Genomic DNA, 22677 nt, shown 5'->3' with positions numbered 1-22677 from the left:
GTTTGATCGAGTAAGTAACGTAAGGGTTAGAGAGATGTGTGGAAATAAAAAGAGCGTGGTTGAGAGAGCAGAAGAGGGTGTTTTGAAATGGTTTGGGCACATGGAGAGAATGAGTGAGGAAAGATTGACCAAGAGGATATATGTGTCGGAGGTGGAGGGAACGAGGAGAAGTGGGAGACCAAATTGGAGGTGGAAGGATGGAGTGAAAAAGATTTTGTGTGATCGGGGCCTGAACATGCAGGAGGGTGAAAGGAGGGCAAGGAATAGAGTGAATTGGATCGATGTGGTATACCGGGGTTGACGTGCTGTTAGTGGATTGAATCAGGGCATGTGAAGCGTCTGGGGTAAACCATGGAAAGCTGTGTATGTATGTATATTTGCGTGTATGGACGTATGTATATACATGTGTATGGGGGTGGGTTGGACCATTTCTTTCGTCTGTTTCCTTGCGCTACCTCGCAAACGCGGGAGACAGCGACAAAGAAAAAAAAAAGAAAAAGAAAGATATATATGTGTGTGTGTGTTTGTGTGTGTGTGTGTGTGTGTGTGTGTGTGTGTGTGTGTGTAATCAACCAAGGAATGTAACAAGAGATATAGATTCACCATGAGTTTTACGTAATGTAGGAGACCTGTAAGAGTTCGTCTCTGTGTAGATATATAGCTTAAAGGAATAATGTTTCACTATTGATCAAACATTGTCAAATTAAAGATGTTTTTACGAAACAAGTAATAACATTTCATGGAAAAAGTTAGGTGATAATGATACTGACGTGTTTGCAGATAATTTTTTTCTGCATTAGAGTAGTAACAGTCATTATAATTCTATATTGTATTTAGTTCAGCGGTATTTTTGTCCTTTTATTGTTATCCTTTTCCTTGAATGTATTGTGAGTGTTGTATAAAAAATTGGTATATGTAATCATACCTTATGTGCTTTCCTCAATGAAAATAAAATGCATATTTTACCAAAATTAAGCCCAGCCTCCTCCATTTTCATACTGACTCTTCGCTGAACAGGTTATTCGCTGGCGTCTTTGTGAGGTGCTCGCTAACTGAACGACCATAATGTAAACAAATAAGGGTTTTTCAACCTGCCTTAGTTGTAAAGATCATAGGAAAAGTCAAAACAAGGTTGATTAGTAATTACATTTCGTGTATAGTAAGAGACATCAGGAAAGCATCTACTATACTTAACATGTATATTAGATATAAGTGAATACAAGCAACAGCAGAGGCATTTGTTTTGAGACCTGAGTAAACTGCAAAGTAAAACCAGGGAAGCTAAGAGCTCTATGGATATCTATCTGTTAACTTTATGAGCCCCGTTGGTCTGACATTCAGCAGTGATTACAAATGTAGCTGGGTCACAGGAGGCCAAGTAGGTTACAGGAGTACAGCGAAATTCACACGAAACCAACTTGATCGTACGAGGCTAGCTGGTTCACACGAGGTCATCCGAGTCAGAGTCGTCTGTCACTGGAGGGCATATGGGTGAGGGATATGAACTAGACTGTCATCCCAGTTAGGATTTGAGCTGAAGCCAAAACCGCATGCAAGGTAAGCATCTTTATCTTTTTGTGGAATGTAGGGTAATGTTTGGGATATTCTTTTTTCACTTAAGATTAGTCCTTCAGTTTTAGATAAATGGTTAGTGGGAGGGTTATAAGGGAGAGGGAAAATGTGGGGTTCAATAATTTATAAGTAATGTAAAATATCAATAGATATGAAAACTTACAAGATAATCAGATTATTTTCTTTTGTCTTTGCACAGCACGCAAGGACATTATTAGATGCAGATGCATGTGTTCTAGTGTATAGATCTTGACTAAATTTATACCAGTATATGTTTTACAATACTGTTTGCTAACTAGGATACTTAGAATGTTAAAAGTAGCTTCCTAGCTGTACAGTATGTATCATCAGTCCAAAAGTTCTTTAATTGGGCCAATAGAATGATAGCCAATTATGATTAAAATAGCCTTTCACAATGCAATCTACGGCCATGTTACCTAACATTTTGTGAAAATTACCGTACCTACCTGATAAGAAGACCTGTTTCACCCCAGTTAAAGAGGCGACTGCTAGCTTAGGTAACTCAGTATGATAAGCAGGCAAGATGCAAATGACAGGAATATATACTTCTGTTAGTTAGTGAGAAGTATATTTCCCTTGTAAGGAACGGCATGTTTTGCAGAGGAAAGTCAAGTTTTGTCATGTGTAGATCATTCTGGATTTTCAAATGTTTTGCATCTTGACCTTTATCCTTTCAAAGACCCAGTACAAACTCAAAGAACAGTTGCTCCCGAAAAAGTCATTCTTTTATCAGTCACAAATTAAAGGTTGCTATCTGCCATTTTTACGAATAGAAATACCAAAAAATATTACCTCAGAAAATTTTAAACAGGGGAAAGTTAAGAAGGTAGAACAAGAAAGGAAAGAGAAGAGTTATGAGGGAGACAGTTAAAGGCAATTCACATAGAGTAGCCAGTTTGATACTCTGAAACCCAAAAATTTTTTCTTTGATAATTGTCTGATTGGAACTGCAGTATCAGGTGTGACAAGAGTGAAATCATCAAATTGTTAGCCGAAACAACTACTTAACCTCTGTGGAAAGTGTGGTTAAATGATCTGGAAAACTCTTAAGCTGTTGTTATGAAAATAATCTCTTGGATTAAAGTTTGGTGAACATATATTACTCAGAAAGTACTTCAGTGTAAGTGGTAAAGGATTGCTTCTGTTGGCAACTTATTTTCTGATCACCTCTCACAAAGATTCCTATTTTTCATTTCTTTATTTAATAGTATTTTTCTATCTTCCTTATTATATCATTTCCAGTTACCATAATATAGGTTTCCATGGTGTTTACTTCCTGAGGTCACCAACTTTTTTATTTTTTAAATGCAAGTGAGTTGCACAAGTTTCAGTTATATAATAGCTAAACTAAGATTCAAAATACTTAACTGTTTTGGGTGGTTTTGTGGTCTCTTCTCATGGTTTGGAGGTGGATGGTGGTAAAAAAGTTTTAAAGGGTTTTATACGTGATATTGTGCCCTAAATGTGTGAGGGCAAATATGCTGAAGATTAATGAAAAGTAATTTGTAATGTTTAATCATTATTAATACTAACTATTCCTGTATAGATTGTACTCAATGAATCCTTTCTCATTTTTTATTGCACATATGTGCATTTGTATTCTTGGGTTCTGCCTGTATATAATAGTACTAGTAGCAAATTTTCTCGCTAACATGGGAAATGGCGAATAGTATGAAAAAAATAAAAGCAAATTTTCACTTTCATTGAGGCTGCTTTATCATTGTCAGGAGGATGAAACTAGCACAGCCTCATTGTGAACCTACCCACCCCAAAGAAGCCTTCCTTACCCAGTTCTTAAACATAGCAGACCTTGAAGCTGCAGGAGTGTCATAAAAGGGAACAAGGAGTTATGTAACTATTTATGTACACTCTTTCTCTTATGAAATTTTCAATACTTTGTCTTCAGGACTAACATGGCAAGACTTTTGATGAAGCTGCACAGTAAAATACTTCCTTCATGTCATATACGTGTCTACAGCCAGTTGAGAGAATGGTGTACATCACCTTCACAAGCAGCTGGTGAAGTGCGAGTTCGATTTGCTCCAAGTCCAACAGGTAAGATTATCCTGAAATTTTCCAAGTGTATTGATATCTTTCAGCATAGGAATATTGCAATATATCCATGAAATCTGAGGGATATACAGACTGAGTTGATATATGTTAAACTAATCTTAATAACTTGGTTTAGAATTTATAGAAATGAAAACTAGAATTGTTTTAGCCTACATCCTAAACAACAAAGGCTGGTGTATGAATGAAAGTTCTACACTCAGAATTGCAACCTTACCTTGCATTACTCTTGTTCTCCTTATGAGGCATTATCTGTAAGAGTCAATGAATTAGAACATATTGTAGACCCATTTATACAGATATATAACAAGTAATGCATGAATATTTATCTTTACCATCAGGACATCTACACCTTGGTGGGTTGCGGACTGCTTTGTACAACTTCCTCTTTGCGAGATCCAAAAATGGGAAATTCATCCTAAGAATAGAAGACACAGATCAGACACGAGTGGTTCCACAAGCAACGCAGATGCTTGAAACTATGTTGTTATGGGCTAAAATTTCCCCTGATGAGTCACCAACAGTTGGTGGTCCATTAGGCCCTTACTTACAATCACAGCGTCTTCATATTTACCATAAGTATATTGGAAAACTTTTGGAAAATGGAAGTGCTTACAGATGTTTCTGTACAAATATGAGATTGAATTGGTTGCGAAATGATGCTACAAGAAGAAACGAAACCCCAAAATATGACAATAAATGTCGATCCTTGTCTTTTACAAAAATTCAGGAGCTACAGAGACAAGGTGTACCGTACTGCATTAGATTAAAGGTACATAAATTGCAATATCTGAGGAAATTGTAATAGCTTTTGAAATTATTTTATGACAGTGATGTATATGTAGCAAGTTTAATGTAAATGTTTAATTTTCTGAACTTGCTAATATATCAGCTGGCTTTAGATTGATAGGGGTTTTATATTGGTTGCTCCTAAATCTTTTTTGTAAACATCTTAAATGATATGATACTGTGAGATACATTCACAGCAAAGTATTTTATAGTTTTCAATGCAAAATGACTCTGGTTTGACTCTCTCTCTCTCTCTCTCTCTCTCTCTCTCTCTCTCTCTCTCTCTCTCTCTCTCTCTCTCTCTCTCTCTCTCTCTCTCTCCATAACCTTAGAATTCCCTGTGGTGAGTGCTACATGCTAGCCCTCCCTTCACTTCATTGAAAATTGACAGCTGTATGACAGAATGATAAGATTAAGGCAATTTTTCCTGTAGTGCACTAGATGTAGGGTATTGTAATAAACTGCTGTAAATACCTATTCATTTATAAAAATAGAATTACAGAGTATTTATTTACTTTAGGTTATCTTTACTCCCAGCTTGAGAAAATAACAGAGCCCTTCCAAGATCTAATATATGGTCCATTTTTGTACGACGTTGCTGACCATGAAGGTGATCCTGTGATAATAAAGTCTGACGGATACCCAACTTACCACTTTGCCAACGTGATCGATGACCACCTAATGGGAATAACACATGTCCTGAGAGGTGTTGAATGGCAGATGTCTACACCAAAACATCTTCTTTTGTACAAGTATGTATCTTTGTTATCTGCAGAAAGAAAAGTTTAGGATTTATATCATAACACTGAAACTAATGTACCAATTTCATGGTTGATGCAACTGTTCTGCACCATGTTTCAAAAAAATATTTATTTGATAAATCTGATAATCTTGAGTTTGAAAAAAGTAGTAAAAGTGAGTGAGCTTAGATAAAGTGCTTATGTGATGAGATATCAATTAAAGATTGTGTGAATAGTGACATATGGTAAGAATGATTGAAAGACAGGGACTGGGAGTGAAGTGGAAGGTATCAGGGAAGTAGTTCATGCATGTGAAATGTGTGGCATGCAGAAAGTAGGTTGTGGACATATGGGAGTGAGCATTATATGATAGGCTGAGGTAACTAAATTTTCTTGTGAAGGAGAAAAGAAAGTTGTATAGACAGTATTGGTAGGGAAGAAATGTGAAGTAGTCAAGAAAATGATACAGGAGCTGAAAAGACGGCAGCTAAGAGAAGGGGTGAGAGGAGTATCAGTAAACAGTTGGGAGAATAAGAAGTTTTGAAACGAGATGAATAACGTGCAGAGAATAAGAGAAACAAATGGGAGTGACTGTCAGGGAAGCAGATAGGATATTAGTAACAGGCAAAGAGGAGGTGAAAAAGAATTAGTGCTTTCAAAAACTGTTGAATGAGCTGGATAAGAGGGTAGCAGCAGTGGTCCATTTGACATGAGATGGCATGCATGGTGAGAGAAAGGGTGAATGAGGAGGATGACAGAATGATTTTATTGTAAGTTTGATTGGGGAGGACCTAGAGTAAGTGGGATGGTTTAGGTACCTGGGAGTTAATATGGCAGTGGATGTAACCAAGGAGGCTTTAAAAAGTGATTTAAAGGGTGAGAGAGGGGATTAAGGAGTGTGTGGTTGGATAGGTTAGTTTCTGGTAAGGAAAAGATGGGTATGTTTGAAGGTATAGTCGCCCCACCAGTGTTGTTTGGATGTAAGTCTTGGACCCTAAATGTGAAAGAACAAAAGAGGTTGGATGCCTGAGGACAGTATGTGGTGTAAGGCAGGTTGATCATTCTATAGACATCTCTAGCATTAATATCTTATGGGACTCCATAATAGTGCTTCAAGAAATAGAATTCTTTGAAAAAGAGACCTAGGATTGGAACCTTACCTTTGCACTAAAGTAGAATTTTTTTTCATACGTATTCACCATTTCACTCATTAGTGAAGTAGCGTTAAGAACAGAGGACTGACCCTAAGAGGGAAAATCCTCCCTTGGGCCCCCTTCTCTGTTCCTTCTTTTGGAAAAGTGAAAACTGGAAGGGAGGATTTCCAGCCCCCTGCTCCCTCCCCTTTTAGCTGCCTTTTACAACACACTTGGAATACGTGGGAAGTATTCTTTCTCCCCTATCCCAGGGATTAGAGTAGAAAATATCGTGGAAAATTATGAATGATCTCACAAGGAAAACGGCTTAAGATGCTACATTTGTAGCCTGAGCAGTAACACAATACCATACTGTTAAGTGTATGTCAAAGGAATTAATGCACAAATACAAAGAAACAATTTATAAGTTCAAGAATGATAGAGATTGGTACCACTGGGGTACCCCTGACAAATGACACCTTACAGAATACCTTTTTACTGTGGCATTTGCAGAAATTTGCCAGTAGTTAAAACAAAGCTTCATGCATATTCTTTAATTCCTCCTACTTCTGTACTTTTCTCGTATCATGGGTCACATTGATTGTTCAGAGCTTTCCCATGTCCTTGACCCCCATGCAATGTTTCAATAAGTGCATTTTTAACTGATTAGAGAAGCTTTTCAGGCCTCCTTAAAGCCTAAGCCTTCAGCCACTAGAGAGTATACTTTTATCTGGGAAAAGTTATCATAGTTTTGACCCTTTTGCTGAGTCAGTCTGCAGTGCAAATCTCACCCCTCAGGCAGTTCGTGTCAGTTTCATTGCTTTACTGCCTGATGACATCAATATGCATCATCATGAAGGGGTTTTAGTATTTTTTGGTTGCATGAAGTGGAGCATGACTCTGCACTTGAAGATGTGTGCCACATGGAGTATCAAGTTCACCAGTTTTGAAAGGTATCTTCTGGCACACCCTGGCTGAGTAGAGGTGTGAGCATGAATGCAACACCTGCACTGCCAAGATCTCATAGCTCTCAGATTCTGAGTGATGCATTATATATCACAGGCTGGCAAAACTATTAAACTGAAAACAAACTTTATTTGTATCTTGATCTAGTCTGTGTTTCCTTTCCCTTTAGATTTATGTCAGAAATAAAGTTACATAACGATCTTAAAGTACAGAGCATCTACAGTTACACACACAGCTCATCTTTGAGATACTTTTCTTCCCTAGTTATCTCACCTTTTTATAAGGTGTCTTTTAACTTTAAACATCCTCAAATCTAGGTCTCCCCCACCTTGCTTCTCTATGTTTACAAGCACTGATGCTTGTAAACAATGAGATTCAAGTTGCTTTAAGGAAACTGTAGTTGAGGAAAAATTCAGCTGCCCAGGCTGGACAAAATTGTAAGCCAAGTTGATAAAGCCCATACACACATCCAAAAGTTACTTTGCTTCAGCTTTTTTATTCATTGGTAATGATTTTATTTTATGAGATGCTTTTCTGATCCAACAAATAGTATTCAAATCACTGTTTTTCCACAGAGCATTTGGCTGGACTGCTCCATTATTTGGTCACCTCCCGCTCATCCTCAATAAAGATGGTAGTAAGCTTTCAAAACGCCAGGGTGACCTCCATATTGAATATTATCAGGCCCAAGGATACTTCCCAGAGGCTGTGCTGAACTTTGTGACTGACATTGGTGGAGGATTTGAAAACAGGGAACACAGTGAGCTTTTGTCTGTTGAAGAGCTAGCAAGAAAGGTAGTTAAGATTTGCATGATTTTTCTTATATGATTAGCCACAAAGAAGCAACATGCAACTTTATAAAAGTGAAATAGATATTGAGTTGAAAACTAGAATAAGAGAAAGAATAAAGAAAAAGAAATAATGTAAAGTTTTTGGGTCAGTCATGTATCTGAGTAGATTCTGAATTAAAAGAGTGATGCAGTATTTTCATATTTCATGCAGTATTTGTGAAACTGTAAAAAAGGGATGAAGAGCTAAACAATAAGGAGACTGCAAGGATATTATTAGTATATGAAAGAAGAAGCATAAGGAATTATTAGAAACAGGATAAATTGAATGTGTATAGATTTGGCAATATTCAGTGAGATCCTGATATATGAAATAAAGTATTGCTTGTGGATTATGTTAAGTACATGAGCACATTTAAACTGATTTACCTATATTTTTGTTTTAAATTGATATAAACTTCATGGTCAACTCTCATTTCAGTTTGATGTCTCCCGACTCAATAAAAACTCTTGCCGGTTGGATAAATGTAAACTGGAACAGTATAATCGATTGGCCTTAACAAAATGCATAAAGAGTCCTACTGAACTCCCTTTACTCATCACCCAACTTCAGAACCTTGTTCAAAACGCCTTTGGAAAAAGGTAAACCTTGAAGTTATGAGTTATTAAAGTAAATCATATTTGAATAGTGTGGTACTTTTCAAATAAATTTTTTTTTTCTTTTTTTTTAAGAAGCCCTCTCCATGGTCAGAGATTGAGAGGGGATATCTTTAAGCAGATAATTGATTGACATGTGTCTGTCTGTTACACATCTTTAAAAGGAAAGATAAACCTTTTCTCCTGATCAGACTGCAAAAATACTCCTCCCCCTATTCATCCCTAAAGATATGGAGACTGTCATACATATACAGCTTTTCCAAGAAAAGAACACACTGCCGTCATATGATTATCCTTACAAAAGTCTCAAACTATAGCCCTCTGGTATATTTTACATACTATATTTACTAAGATATGAATTATTCAGTGAAATACTTTCATATGAAAAAATTACAGGACCATGGTTTGAGGCTCTCAAGCTTAATGTACTAGAGGGGAACATGTTTTTACATATTTTATTCTCATGTTGAGAATGTTGAATTTGAAGATTAATATTTCATTAAGAAATCCTACCTGGTATTTATTAAATATGTTTCTCTTGGAATTAAGACTGTCTGTAGCTAAAGTTTAGTCTGATACTTTGTCAGTATTCGGACCCTTCATGTCCTTAACTGAACTCCCTCTTTTTTGTCAAGTAATTGTTACTAATACAGTTGTGTTTTGATTAAATTTAGTTCATTATGCTCTACTTGTTTAAACCCAGATGCTATCCTTATTATCCCAGTACTTGTTGCCAGAATGCTGTTCAGACACCAGATGTATGAACTTTTCTTCCCTTTCAAGTTCTTTATCTTGCACATCATATCTCTAGAAATCACCACATATATTTATTTTTTATTGTATGCCCTTATAGCCTGTCTGCCATTTCCTACATTAGTGAGGTAAAATCAGGCACAGATGAAGAAAAGGCTTCATTTGCTCACATCCATTCTCGAGCTGCCATGTGTTATGCACCAAAACCACAGCCCTTATCCACAACCAGGTCCTGCTGACCTTTGTGTTTTCTCCTGGTTGCTTCATATACCCTGGTTCAGTCCATTGACAGCATGTTGCCCCATGTAGCACTCCAATTTAGTCTATCCCATATATGCCTTTCACTCTCCTGCATGTTCAGACCTCAGGCACTCAATATCTTTTTCACTCCATCTTCACATCTCCAATTTGGTCTCCCTTTTCCCCTTATCCCCTCCACTTCTGACAGATATATCCTTTTTTTGTCAGCCTCACCTCATTCATCCTCACCATATGTCTAGACCATTTCAACACACCCTCTTCAGCTTTCTCAACCATACTCTTCCTATTACCACACCTCTCCTATACCCTGTCATTACTTACTCAGGTTTACTACTACAGTAAATCCTCTATTTAATGGACATGGAACCAAAGAAACTCAGAAATAATGCACCAAGTCCACCAATACTGATCTGTGTTTGCATGGCCAAAAGCAATTTCAGATTTTCTCATTTCTTCTTGAATCTTGAATCTTCTAGACTAGCTTCTAGTTGGCTCATGTACGGTAGAGACTTGTATGCCCACACACCCAGGCTTGACCCTTGACTGACCCAGTATGTTTACAGGTGCTCATGTGGAAGCATTTCTATTCTTTATGTGCTGTTTCATGTCCTGTTTCAGCAACAAAAAGCTTTTTTTAGCTTTCTTTCGCATGTACAGAGTGTATTTTTGATAGCCAAAAGAAAGTGTGTAAATCAGCTTAAATTAGAAATTAGAACTTATCAGACTCAAGTCTATTATGTCTGTTATCTGCATGTCTGATGAGTATGATGTTAAGGAGCAGACTATTTTGGATATAAGAAAGAGCAAAGAAAAGCTTAAGCAATTTGCTTTGATGTTCAAAGTCATTCCAACAACAAGATCTGCTGTTGGTTCAAGGAAGCATTGGAAAGTTGCAAGCAAAAAAAAGTAGGCAATTGTCAAAGGTTGCCATAAATGTTAAATGTAGCAGCACTTAAGTAGGGTCAGTGTTCATGGTGTAAACATTATTTTTATTGCTAGAGATGGTTCTTTACAGCATTTGTGTGAATGCCATGACACAACCAACAGGAAAATCCATGGAGAATTTTTGAGTGCTGCTATGGGGAGTATAGAGCCATTTAGAAAGCTCTTTATTGACCTCTTAAAAATAAAGGATTTATCACATGTATAAGTATGTAATGGTGATGAAACTGGTTTGTTTTAGTGTTCCCTGCCTGAAAATACACAGGCCAGTAAATACAGTCATTCCACTAATGGCTGCAAAATCAGTAAGGCTCCCTGTCCTTCATTATTCCTCTAAGAATGTGTGGTTCACCGTGGAGATTTCCCCTCATTGTTTTATTATTTTGTACCTGAGGTATGCAGCTACTAAATTGAAGTCCTCAAGGTTGCTCCCAAGGATGTGAAGGCAGTCCTACTTTTAAATGATGCACCTTCATATTCCAGCATGGACAAGATGGTTTGCTATGATGGCATAATCCAGTGTTTGTCATTGCTGCTGAATGCCAACTTTTTGATCCAACCAATGGATCAAGGCATCATTGTTGCCTGTAATAAGCTTTACAAAATGAATTGATGATAGTTTTGGAGGAGGAACATAAAATGAGGATATGAGAGGTAGCTGGACATTGCAGAACCTCCAGAATTATAATCTCATGTCTGCAATTTCCACCTCAGCAGCTGCCTAGAAAGACATGAAGATAAGGGTGCTTTCCGATGGCTGGAACAAGTTCTTTTATGATGTACATACTGAGCCTGATTTTCAGGAATGTGAACCATGAGACTATCACCAAATTATTGTGAAGGCTGGAGAAAATGCTGTTGCTGAGGATTATGTTGCTACCAGCTTTCAAGATGAGATTTATTGTGGGTGCCACCACTTGACAGAACAGACTGCAGATGATGAGTTAGCAGGTGAAACTAATGAAGAAAATTATGATGAGTGTGATGAGTAACCTGTATAAGTGAAACCCAAACTGTATTTTATACAGTTCTTGGGCAGTATCATCAATTTCAAAGGTACTTCATGTGGCATTGACATACAACCTTATTATGGGTATTTAAGAACCTTCAGGGAAATCATGATAAGGAAGCAGCACCAAAACAAAACCCAGCTAAAGCTTGGCTTTTTTTTCAAGCTTCATGCTCTTCCTCCAGCTTAACCTTCACTAGAACCTTCTCCCAGAACCAGCAAGAGGTTACCTGAAACTTCCTATAGCAGCAGCTTAAAAAGAATCATTTTGTACTCCTGAGACTGTGAATAATCTTTATTCAGAGTCCCTACCATATATCACATTGATTTACTACTTTATCAAGATCAATCAGATACAAGTTAGTTGATCAATCAGTATACAGTACATTACATATATTATTTAATTACAGTATTTTAGTTCAAGTGATAGTTATACATTATGCAATATTGTATATATACACCATATATTTCTCCATTGATGAGCAATTCAACAGACAGCCAGCATTGACAAACACCCTTCCTCCCATTAATCCTTGGAATCGAGGGAATACCATATATATTTTCACCTTCCATCTGCCTGACAGCCTTTATAATTATAACATCTTAAGAAACTTTTTTATATTTTTCTCACTTCTTCAATTTGTAACTCTCCTCCTAATGGTTACTGTACTGTGCAAGTAATCCATCTATGCTATTATTTGTTTACCTATTCTGACACTATAGTAAGTACCATGCAAACTGTCACATCATAGAAATTGCAGCTTGATATCTATTTTATTGTAGTAAACCCAGTTAGCATGCCTTACATTGTAAAAACTGAACCCTATTGTCGTTTAATGTCATTCCAACTAATTCTTCAGGCTGTTGTCAAGTGCTGTTCAGGCAAGAGTTTTCAGCACAGATTACTTAAAGACGGTGTTGATTATGAATGAGGGAAGAATCACTCATCTTCAGGATTTGTTAAAACCTGAGTTTACATATGTTTGGATTGTTCCAGACCACCTGCCTTTGGACCAACTGCCAGCTATTACCCATAGTCATGGTATGCCCTCTGTATATGTTTCTTTTGTGATGAAAATCCTTTGCAGACAAATTGGATTAGAATGATATTAAGGATTTTAAAGTCTTTGTATATCAGAATGCACCTTCAAAACAAATTGTTTCTTCTGCATTCTGGTCATACTTCTTTTTTTCAGAAAAGTTGTGCTTTGCACAGTAACTACCATTTTGCAAAAATGGGTATGTTTGAAGGAATAGTGGTTCCAACAATGTTGTATGGTTGCGAGGCGTGGGCTATGGATAGAGTTGTGCGCAGGAGGATGGATGTGCTGGAAATGAGATGTTTGAGGACAATGTGTGGTGTGAGGTGGTTTGATCGAGTGAGTAACGTAAGGGTAAGAGAGATGTGTGGAAATAAAAAGAGCGTGGTTGAGAGAGCAGAAGAGGGTGTTTTGAAGTGGTTTGGGCACATGGAGAGGATGAGTGAGGAAAGATTGACCAAGAGGATATATGTGTCGGAGGTGGAGGGAACAAGGAGAAGAGGGAGACCAAATTGGAGGTGGAAAGATGGAGTGAAAAAGATTTTGTGTGATCGGGGCCTGAACATGCAGGAGGGTGAAAGGAGGGCAAGGAACAGAGTGAATTGGAGCGATGTGGTATACCGGGGCTGACGTGCTGTCAGTGGATTGAATCAAGGCATGTGAAGCGTCTGGGGTAAACCATGGAAAGCTGTGTAGGTATGTATATTTGTGTGTGTGGACGTATGTATATACATGTGTATGGGGGGGGTTGGGCCATTTCTTTCGTCTGTTTCCTTGCGCTACCTCGCAAACGCGGGAGACAGCGACAAAGTATAAAAAAAAAAAAAAAAAAAATAGTTAAAAATTTGAGTGCCTTCTTAATTTAGTTGCTCATATTACATCAGCTCTTAAAATCTTCAGTCTTGGTAAAATAAATCTTCAAAAACGTAAGTCTTCCTTCAGCATGCCTACTGAGGCATTAAGCAACAGAGATGCCATAAAATGGGAAGTCAAAGATTACTCCTCTCCCTAGTGATACATAATCTCTGAAAGTTGCTCTTTCTCTTCATGGTCTGCCTACCATAAACCCAGAACTCTTATACTGAGATCTTAGTTTGCTGCACCTTTATTCTTTACACTCTTTCTGTAGTTTCTTTTCTTTCTCTTCTGTTTGCTTATCCTTATACTTTGAAGTACTTATTCCTTTTTTATTGATCTAGAAAGATAGGTAACAAATGTAAGTGTGTGATTATCATATCTGAACAGCCATGGAAAATTAGCAGATATTTGAAAATGCACAATTGAACTTTTCTTAAAAGTCAGTCTTCACGTTCTCTTTTCTGGATTTTTACATCCTTATTCTATTCACTGTATTTACATTCTGGTCCAATTTTAATTTCCCATTTAGGATAACTCTTATACTGACTCCCACCATAAAAACAAAATAATATGTGAAAGCAATATTACCAGTTTCCCCTCCCTACTATCTTAGTCATCTACCTCTTGCTCTTATGCTCTTCCTCCAACACTAACGAAGCAATCCTTTCATAATACCGTGAATGAAAATAGAGCTCAAAAGAAGGAAGAGGGACAGAATATTTTTGACACACTATATTTACAAGGCCATCAACACATACCATTTCTGACATGCACTTTTCTCAACATTTATGGCCTGTAACCATCTTTTCTCCCACTTCATGATGTTTCACAAAAGTCCAGAAACTGAAAAGTTAATCGAATTTCACTGGAGAAGATTATAAGAATTTGGAAAGTATTTACAAGTAGATAGTAGTTGGTAGGCAGCCATTGACCAGGGAGGTATATTGCCAGTACTACTTACTTGGGTATTGTGAGGTTTAGTGACAGCTGCATAGTGAAGTGAGCTGATACTTAAGTGGTTGTTGAGTTGCACTCCTATGACCCAGGTAGCTGTCTTTTCTGCCTCAACCTCTCATGAACTATTGGCATTCTGTCCACAAACACACAATCTCTTCTCTTCGTACATAACATTTGCCGTCCCATAACTCACATAGCTCATTTTCCTTAACTCTAGATTTTCTTGCAGTGAGCACTATGCGCTAGCTCTGCCTTTTGGCAAAATGGTAGGAGCAGTAGATAGAAGCAGTAGTTAGGAGCATTAGTTAGAAACATTAGATTGAAGCAGTAGATAGGAACATTAGGCAGGAGCATTAGGTAATAGTTAGAAGGAACATTAGGTAGGAGCCTCTGCAAACACTTTTGCTAGAGTGGCCCTCAGCCAGTGGCCTGTTAAGGGTGAGACACTAAAGGCTAAGAAGCGGCATTAGAGTTCACTAGTTATGGAGACTTTTGGCGTGGGCACCCCTATGAGGGAGTTCCAGGTAGGAACGGGCATCAGAGATATGGACAGATAGATAGATTTACATGGTGAATGTATGGATTTTTCAACAAAATCTGTCCAGAAAACATTCTTACTTGATGTATATAATTTCCTGTTTGATTCATTTCACAGCCTTTGATCTGTAATGTGATTATAAAGTGTTTACAAGCACTCTTTTTGAGTTATCTGTGTATAATTATGATGAATGATGTTATTTATTTTTCTCAGCTGAAGTTTTGGAGACTGTTCTAGAAGTTCTCATTGCCACATCTGACAATTTTACCAAGGAACATATAGTTGAAGCAATTAAATGTGTGGGCAAACAATATGGACTGAAGATTCATGTCATTATGAAGTTAATAAGAATGACTGTTAGTGGTCTGAAGGTGAGTTGTTTTACAGATGAGTGACGTAAAGATTTTTTGTCATTATGTTTAGATATAATCCTGTATAGTTTCAGTTAGTTACCTCTAGAATTACTTGAATAAGACTAAGCACTTGTTTTGAAAACTTCCTCATGGATAACCAAAGCATCCCTTAAAGACTACAACCCCCATAATTTCCTTACTTGGCTTTAGGTCACCTGAGATTATTGCACTTTTTTCACATTTCCATTTTCTAGCTTAACAAAATTCATATTGGAGCTTGCTATCTCATTTTTACTACATCTGTGTAAGACTTTGCAATTTTCAATATCAGAATTCATTTGCTATTGGGAGCCTTGTTCATCACTTTGTCTGTGTCAGTTTGTAAGCTGTAAATGATCAGTTTTTGTTGTAGATTATGAGATAGCCCATTATCAGTGCCTTTGATATATATTATTATTATACATAATCGCTGTTTCCAGCATCAGCGAGGTAGCACCAGGAAACGGATGAAGAATGGCCCATCTACTCACATACACATATATATACATAAATGCCCACATACACACATATACATACATATACATATCAACATATACATACATATATGCAGACAACACATACAGACACGTGTACATATTCATACTTGCTTGCCTTCATTCATTCCCATCACCACCCCACCCCACAGGAAAAGAGCATCGCCATCCCCTGCTTCAGCGAGGTAGCACCAGGAAAACAGACAAAAAGGCCACATTCGTTCACACTCAGTCTGTAGCTGTCATGTGTAATGCACCGAAACCACAGCTCCCTATCCACATCCAGGCCCCACAGACCTTTCCATGGTTTACTCCAGATGCTTCACATGCCCTGGTTCAGTCCATTGACAGCACGTCAACTCCAGTATACCACATTTTTCCAGTTCACTCAATTCCTTGCTTCCCTTTCACCCCCCTGTATGTTCGGGCCCCAATCACTCCAGATCTTTTTCACTCCATCCCTCCATCTCCAATTTGGTCTCCTGCTTCTCCTTGTTCCCTCCACCTCTGACACATGTATCATCCTCTGCTCTCTCAACCATACTCTTTTTATTTCCACACATTTCTCTTAGCCTTACATTACTTACTTGATAAAACTACCTCGCACCAAATATGTCCTCAAACCTTTCATTTCCAACACATCCACCCTCCTCCATACAACCTTATCTATAGCCCATGCCTCGCAACTATATAATATTGTTGGAACTACTATTCCTTCAAACATACCCATTTTTGCTCTCCGAGATAACGTTTTCTCCTTCCACACATTCTTCATCGCTCCCAGAACCGTCGCCCCCTCCCCCACCCTGTGACTTACTTCCACTTCCATGGTTCCATCCGCTGCTAGTCCACTCCTAGATATCAGAAACGCTTCACTTCCTCCAATTTTTCTCCATTCAAACTTACATCCCAATTTACTTGTCCCTCAAACCTACTGAACCTAATAACCTTGCTCTTATTCACATTTACTCTCAGCTTTCTCCTTTCACACACTTTTCCAAACTCAATCACCAACTTCTGCAGTTTCTTACTCAAGAGATTAACGGAAAGGAAAGAGAGGAAACAATGGAAAGTATTTATGAATTTTGGAGGAAGTGAAAAACCTGTCTTTCAAAATGTGCCAGGTCATGTTTATTGGGAAAGACATGAGAGGGAAGAGAGTTCCAAAGCTTTGAGATGTAGGGAAAGAAACTTCACATAATGGCCCACCCTTGTGTTACCATCAACCTCACAGTAATCATTAATCATGTGAAAGTAGCTTGCTGAGTATTGCATGATCTAGCAAGTGGTGGAGGCAGACTAGCAGCCAGCTTTTAGGTAATAACACTTTTGCTTCTGACATACAGTAACTAGAAAATTCTGTAGGATTCTTGTCATTTTCAGCAATACTAAATATGCTTCATACTGATTTTTATTTTGACATGTTAGTCTCCATAAATTTACACAACTTACTCTGTCATGTTGATTATTGTTTTATTGAGATTAGGCAGCCAATGAACAGAGAAGTATATTACCAGTACTACTGTCTGGATATCAGGAGGGTTTGTGACATCTGCTTAGTGAGCCAGCACTTTAGTGGTTGTCAAGGTGCTCTCCTTTGACCCAGGTAACTGTCTTTTTTTTTTTCTGTCGCACTAACATGTGGACTATCAGCATTCTGTCCACATCATACAATCTCTCCCTGTCACATGTAACACTTGACTCAGGCAGCTCATTCTTCATAGCTCTAGATTTTCCTGTGGTGAGCACTATGCACTAGCCCTGCCTTTTGGCAAAATGGTAGGAGCAGTAAGCAGTAGTAGGTAGGGACATTTAGGCAGGATTATTAGGTAGAAACATTAGGAAGAAGTAGTAGGTGGGAACAATAGATAGAAGTAGTCATTAGAAACGTTAGGTAGGAGTCTCTGCAAACTGTACTGGACTTGCCTTCTGCGAGTGGCCAGTTAAGGGTGAGGCACTAAAGGCCAAGAAACTGCACTGGAGTTCTTTAGTTATGGAGACTCTGTTGCCATGGCCATCCCTTTGAGGGAGTTCTAATAGGAACAGGCAGCAGAGATGTTTTTTTTTTTTTTTCATACTATTCGCCATTTCCTGCGTTTGCGAGGTAGCGTTAAGAACAGAGGACTGGGCCTTAGAGGGAAAATCCTCACCTGGCCCCCTTCTCGGTTCCTTCTTTTGGAAAATAAAAAAAAAAAAAAATAAATAAAAAAAACGAGAGGGGAGGATTTCCAGCCACCCGCTCCCTCCCCTTTTAGTCGCCTTCTACGACAGGCAGGGAATACGTGGGAAGTATTCTTTCTCCTCTATCCCCAGGGATGATATACATAATATATATATATACATATATGTATACACACACACACACATATATATATATATATATATATATATATATATATATATATATATATATATACGATTTTTGCAGGGAAAAAATGCAATTGAGTGGGAGAAGTATAAAAGAAAGAGACAGGAGGTCAAGAGAAAGGTGCAAGAGGTGAAAAAAAGGGCAAATGAGAGTTGGGGTGAGAGACTATCAGTAAATTTTAGGGAGAATAAAAAGATGTTCTGGAAGGAGGTAAATAGGGTGCGTAAGACAAGGGAGCAAATGGGAACTTCAGTGAAGGGCGCAAATGGGGAGGTGATAACAAGTAGTGGTGATGTGAGAAGGAGATGGAATGAGTATTTTGAAGGTTTGTTGAATGTGTCTGATGACAGAGTGGCAGATATAGGGTGTTTGGGTCGAGGTGGTGTGCAAAGTGAGAGGGTTAGGGAAAATGATTTGGTAAACAAAGAAGAGGTAGTAAAAGCTTTGCGGAAGATGAAAGCCGGCAAGGCAGCAGGTTTGGATGGTATTGCTGTGGAATTTATTAAAAAAGGGGGTGACTGTATTGTTGACTGGTTGGTAAGGTTATTTAATGTATGTATGACTCATGGTGAGGTGCCTGAGGATTGGCAGAATGCGTGCATAGTGCCATTGTACAAAGGAACAGGGGATAAGAGTGAGTGCTCAAATTACAGAGGTATAAGTTTGTTGAGTATTCCTGGTAAATTATATGGGAGGGTATTGATTGAGAGGGTGAAGGCATGTACAGAGCATCAGATTGGGGAAGAGCAGTGTGGTTTCAGAAGTGGTAGAGGATGTGTGGATCAGGTGTTTGCTTTGAAGAATGTATGTGAGAAATACTTAGAAAAGCAAATGGATTTGTATGTAGCATTTATGGATCTGGAGAAGGCATATGATAGAGTTGATAGAGATGCTCTGTGGAAGGTATTAAGAATATATGGTGTGGGAGGCAAGTTGTTAGAAGCAGTGAAAAGTTTTTATCGAGGATGTAAGGCATGTGTACGTGTAGGAAGAGAGGAAAGTGATTGGTTCTCAGTGAATGTAGGTTTGCGGCAGGGGTGTGTGATGTCTCCATGGTTGTTTAATTTGTTTATGGATGGGGTTGTTAGGGAGGTAAATGCAAGAGTCTTGGAAAGAGGGGCAAGTATGAAGTCTGTTGGGGATGAGAGAGCTTGGGAAGTGAGTCAGTTGTTGTTCGCTGATGATACAGCGCTGGTGGCGGATTCATGTGAGAAACTGCAGAAGCTGGTGACGGAGTTTGGTAAAGTGTGTGGAAGAAGAAAGTTAAGAGTAAATGTGAATAAGAGCAAGGTTATTAGGTACAGTAGGGTTGAGGGTCAAGTCAATTGGGAGGTGAGTTTGAATGGTGAAAAACTGGAGGAAGTGAAGTGTTTTAGATATCTGGGAGTGGATCTGTCAGCGGATGGAACCATGGAAGCGGAAGTGGATCATAGGGTGGGGGAGGGGGCGAAAATTTTGGGAGCCTTGAAAAATGTGTGGAAGTCGAGAACATTATCCCGGAAAGCAAAAATGGGTATGTTTGAAGGAATAGTAGTTCCAACAATGTTGTATGGTTGCGAGGCGTGGGCTATGGATAGAGTTGTGCGCAGGAGGATGGATGTGCTGGAAATGAGATGTTTGAGGACAATGTGTGGTGTGAGGTGGTTTGATCGAGTAAGTAACGTAAGGGTAAGAGAGATGTGTGGAAATAAAAAGAGCGTGGTTGAGAGAGCAGAAGAGGGTGTTTTAAAATGGTTTGGGCACATGGAGAGAATGAGTGAGGAAAGATTGACCAAGAGGATATATGTGTCGGAGGTGGAGGGAACGAGGAGAAGAGGGAGACCAAATTGGAGGTGGAAAGATGGAGTGAAAAAGATTTTGTGTGATCGGGGCCTGAACATGCAGGAGGGTGAAAGGAGGGCAAGGAATAGAGTGAATTGGAGCGATGTGGTATACAGGGGTTGACGTGCTGTCAGTGGATTGAATCAAGGCATGTGAAGCGTCCGGGGTAAACCATGGAAAGCTGTGTAGGTATGTATATTTGTGTGTGTGGACGTGTGTATGTACATGTGTATGGGGGGGGTTGGGCCATTTCTTTCGTCTGTTTCCTTGCGCTACCTCGCAAACGCGGGAGACAGCGACAAAGTATAAAAAAAAAAAAAAAAATATATATACATATATATATTCTATTTTGCTTTGTCGCTGTCTCCCGCGCCAGCGAGGCAGTGCAAGGAAACAGACGAAAGAATGGCCCAACCCACCCACAGAGATGTATATAGATAAATACTTTCTTAAACAATAACAGGGAGGAAGTTAGTATATCAATCTGTGGAGGCTTAGTTTAGTTTGTGAAGATTGAAAGTTATGCATATGTGTGTGCATTATCAGAAATTTATGATTGATGCCATTTTCAGGAGGGTCCACCTGTTGGAGAAATGCTGTTCATGCTTGGAAAAGATACAACAGTAGAACGAATAAAACATGCTTTGTACATATTACAAAACTAGATACAGTTGTATGTTTGCAATATACATATGCATTGATTCTTGAATTGTTTTATTGCAAATCCAGAATTACAGTTCTATTTTTGTACATGAAACATATAAATTTAGTTTAACTCACACTGTGCACAAAGCTGAGGAATATTTTCCTTAGATTCTCAAAGCATGAAAATGAAACTATAACTAGTCTTCCTTAAACTCTTTTTCCCCAAGCCAAGTTTTTACTTCATCCTCTATGCTGTACATGTGTCTGCTGTTGAGTCAGGATCATCTGTAGGTCAAAATGACGAGGTCATAAAGCACAAAAAAAATTTGAATTGAAAACCCTTCCACTACAGTATGAGTAACAGATGTTAATGTTTTACATTACTTTTATGGTACTTCTTCACTCTTAATTGTTATATTACTGTCTGTCATGGACTGTTCAAATTTTATGAGTATAATAGCAGTTGAATTGAGAAGATTTGAGAATTCAAATTGAACGTTCAGGAATTTTACCAACTTCAGTAAACCTGCTACTCTACTAATTTATCTAATTCTGGTGCCACCCACTTCTCAGTTAGAGCTTTCTGTGTTGATCTGTCAACCTCCTTGTCTCTTACTTTCTCTTAAATTTCCCTCTTTGCTAATGAGTACTAATTTTGTGAGCTATGTACTTTTCTAAATTTTTCATTAACTTGGCCATAAATTTCCCTAATTGATCTAGCTCTGGCAGTGCATATTTTTCTTACTACAGCTTCACTTTATTCTCTATGCATTTCTGTCTGAATGTCCTGGGTCTCTGTTTCACTACATCAATCTTCAGGTTCCATTTCCTTTGATTAGCCCTAGATATTGCTCATGACCCTTATTTCAATAGATTCTGTAAGTGTAATAGGCAGCTCCTCTTGTTGAACTGCCTCTAAAACATGTAGAAAAGACACTACTGACCTTTTCAGTCAATTCACCTTCTATTCTATGGTTATATTTCCCCCAAATCTTCATAACTAATGAGTCTGTGTTCATGCCCATTGATTATATTTTTAAATCCCTGAGTTCCTTCTCGACTTACAATACCTTGCATGTTGATAGATGTACATCACTGATTATTTTTGGACTTGAAAACAATCCTATACCAGACAAAGCAGAGAGGGCAAAGAAAAAGGCAATGCTTATTAAAGATTACTGAAGGCTAAAGAAATACTAGATGCAGTTTCTGTGGTAAAGGAGAGGAATTGGAGGTCAAAATCAACAAGGGAACTACCAGTTATGGTTACATTCGATTTAGGGTCAGCCAGTTAGAAAGAACTATGGCAGGCTAAGAAACAAAGACAAGGTGGAATTCAGTGACATATTCACCAAACATGATAGACCAAGGGAGAATAGCACGGAAAACAACGGTAAAACACAAATAAGGCAAGAGGATGGAAAAGTACAGCAGAAGTTTCAGAATATTAGGTGATGGTTATGTTAAACTTAAGGTAATGTAGACAAATGCAGATGGATTAATACTAAATGATGAAGAGCTGAGAGTTTATGGTCATAGTAGGGTAAATGTACCTGATACTGTTGGGGTTGTGGAAGCAAAGTTATTAAAGAGTTAAAATTTCTCCAGTCCAGATGGGGACATGATACAAAGGAAGTAAAGAGAAACGAGGAGGAGGACTGGGCCTCCAAGTATGCAACTGTCAATTTTCATGGAAGATGGCCCATTCAGGCAATACAGTACATAACAGGAAGACTAATTGATGGAAAAAAAATGCATAGTGATGTTGATACTTATGAATCCTCAAAAGATATATAATTATTCAGAAAAAAATTTACAATTGATACAATGAAGGAGCAATGACGGTAGTACATGAAGAAGTAA

At 38.2% G+C, this 22677-nt stretch overlaps 1 protein-coding gene across 1 annotated transcript; it reads left to right on the top strand.

Annotated features, from left to right (window-relative positions):
* Window positions 1-1050: 1050 nt before the first annotated feature.
* On the top strand, window positions 1051-20872 carry GluRS-m (putative glutamate--tRNA ligase, mitochondrial). The gene is made up of 9 exons (XM_071690407.1): window positions 1051-1557; window positions 3500-3648; window positions 4005-4435; window positions 4990-5204; window positions 7867-8086; window positions 8561-8721; window positions 12562-12743; window positions 15308-15465; window positions 20742-20872. The coding sequence occupies exons 2-9, from the start codon at window positions 3507-3509 to the stop codon at window positions 20832-20834; spliced, it is 1602 nt and encodes a 533-aa protein (XP_071546508.1). The 5' UTR covers window positions 1051-1557; window positions 3500-3506; the 3' UTR covers window positions 20835-20872.
* The last annotated feature ends 1805 nt before the right edge of the window (window positions 20873-22677 follow it).

Source organism: Panulirus ornatus, chromosome 48 (genome assembly GCF_036320965.1).
Source record: "Panulirus ornatus isolate Po-2019 chromosome 48, ASM3632096v1, whole genome shotgun sequence".
Classification (NCBI taxonomy): Eukaryota; Metazoa; Arthropoda; class Malacostraca; order Decapoda; family Palinuridae; genus Panulirus; species Panulirus ornatus.
The sequence above is the reverse complement of the archived record's forward strand: the minus strand, read 5'-3'. Positions and strand labels throughout refer to the sequence as shown.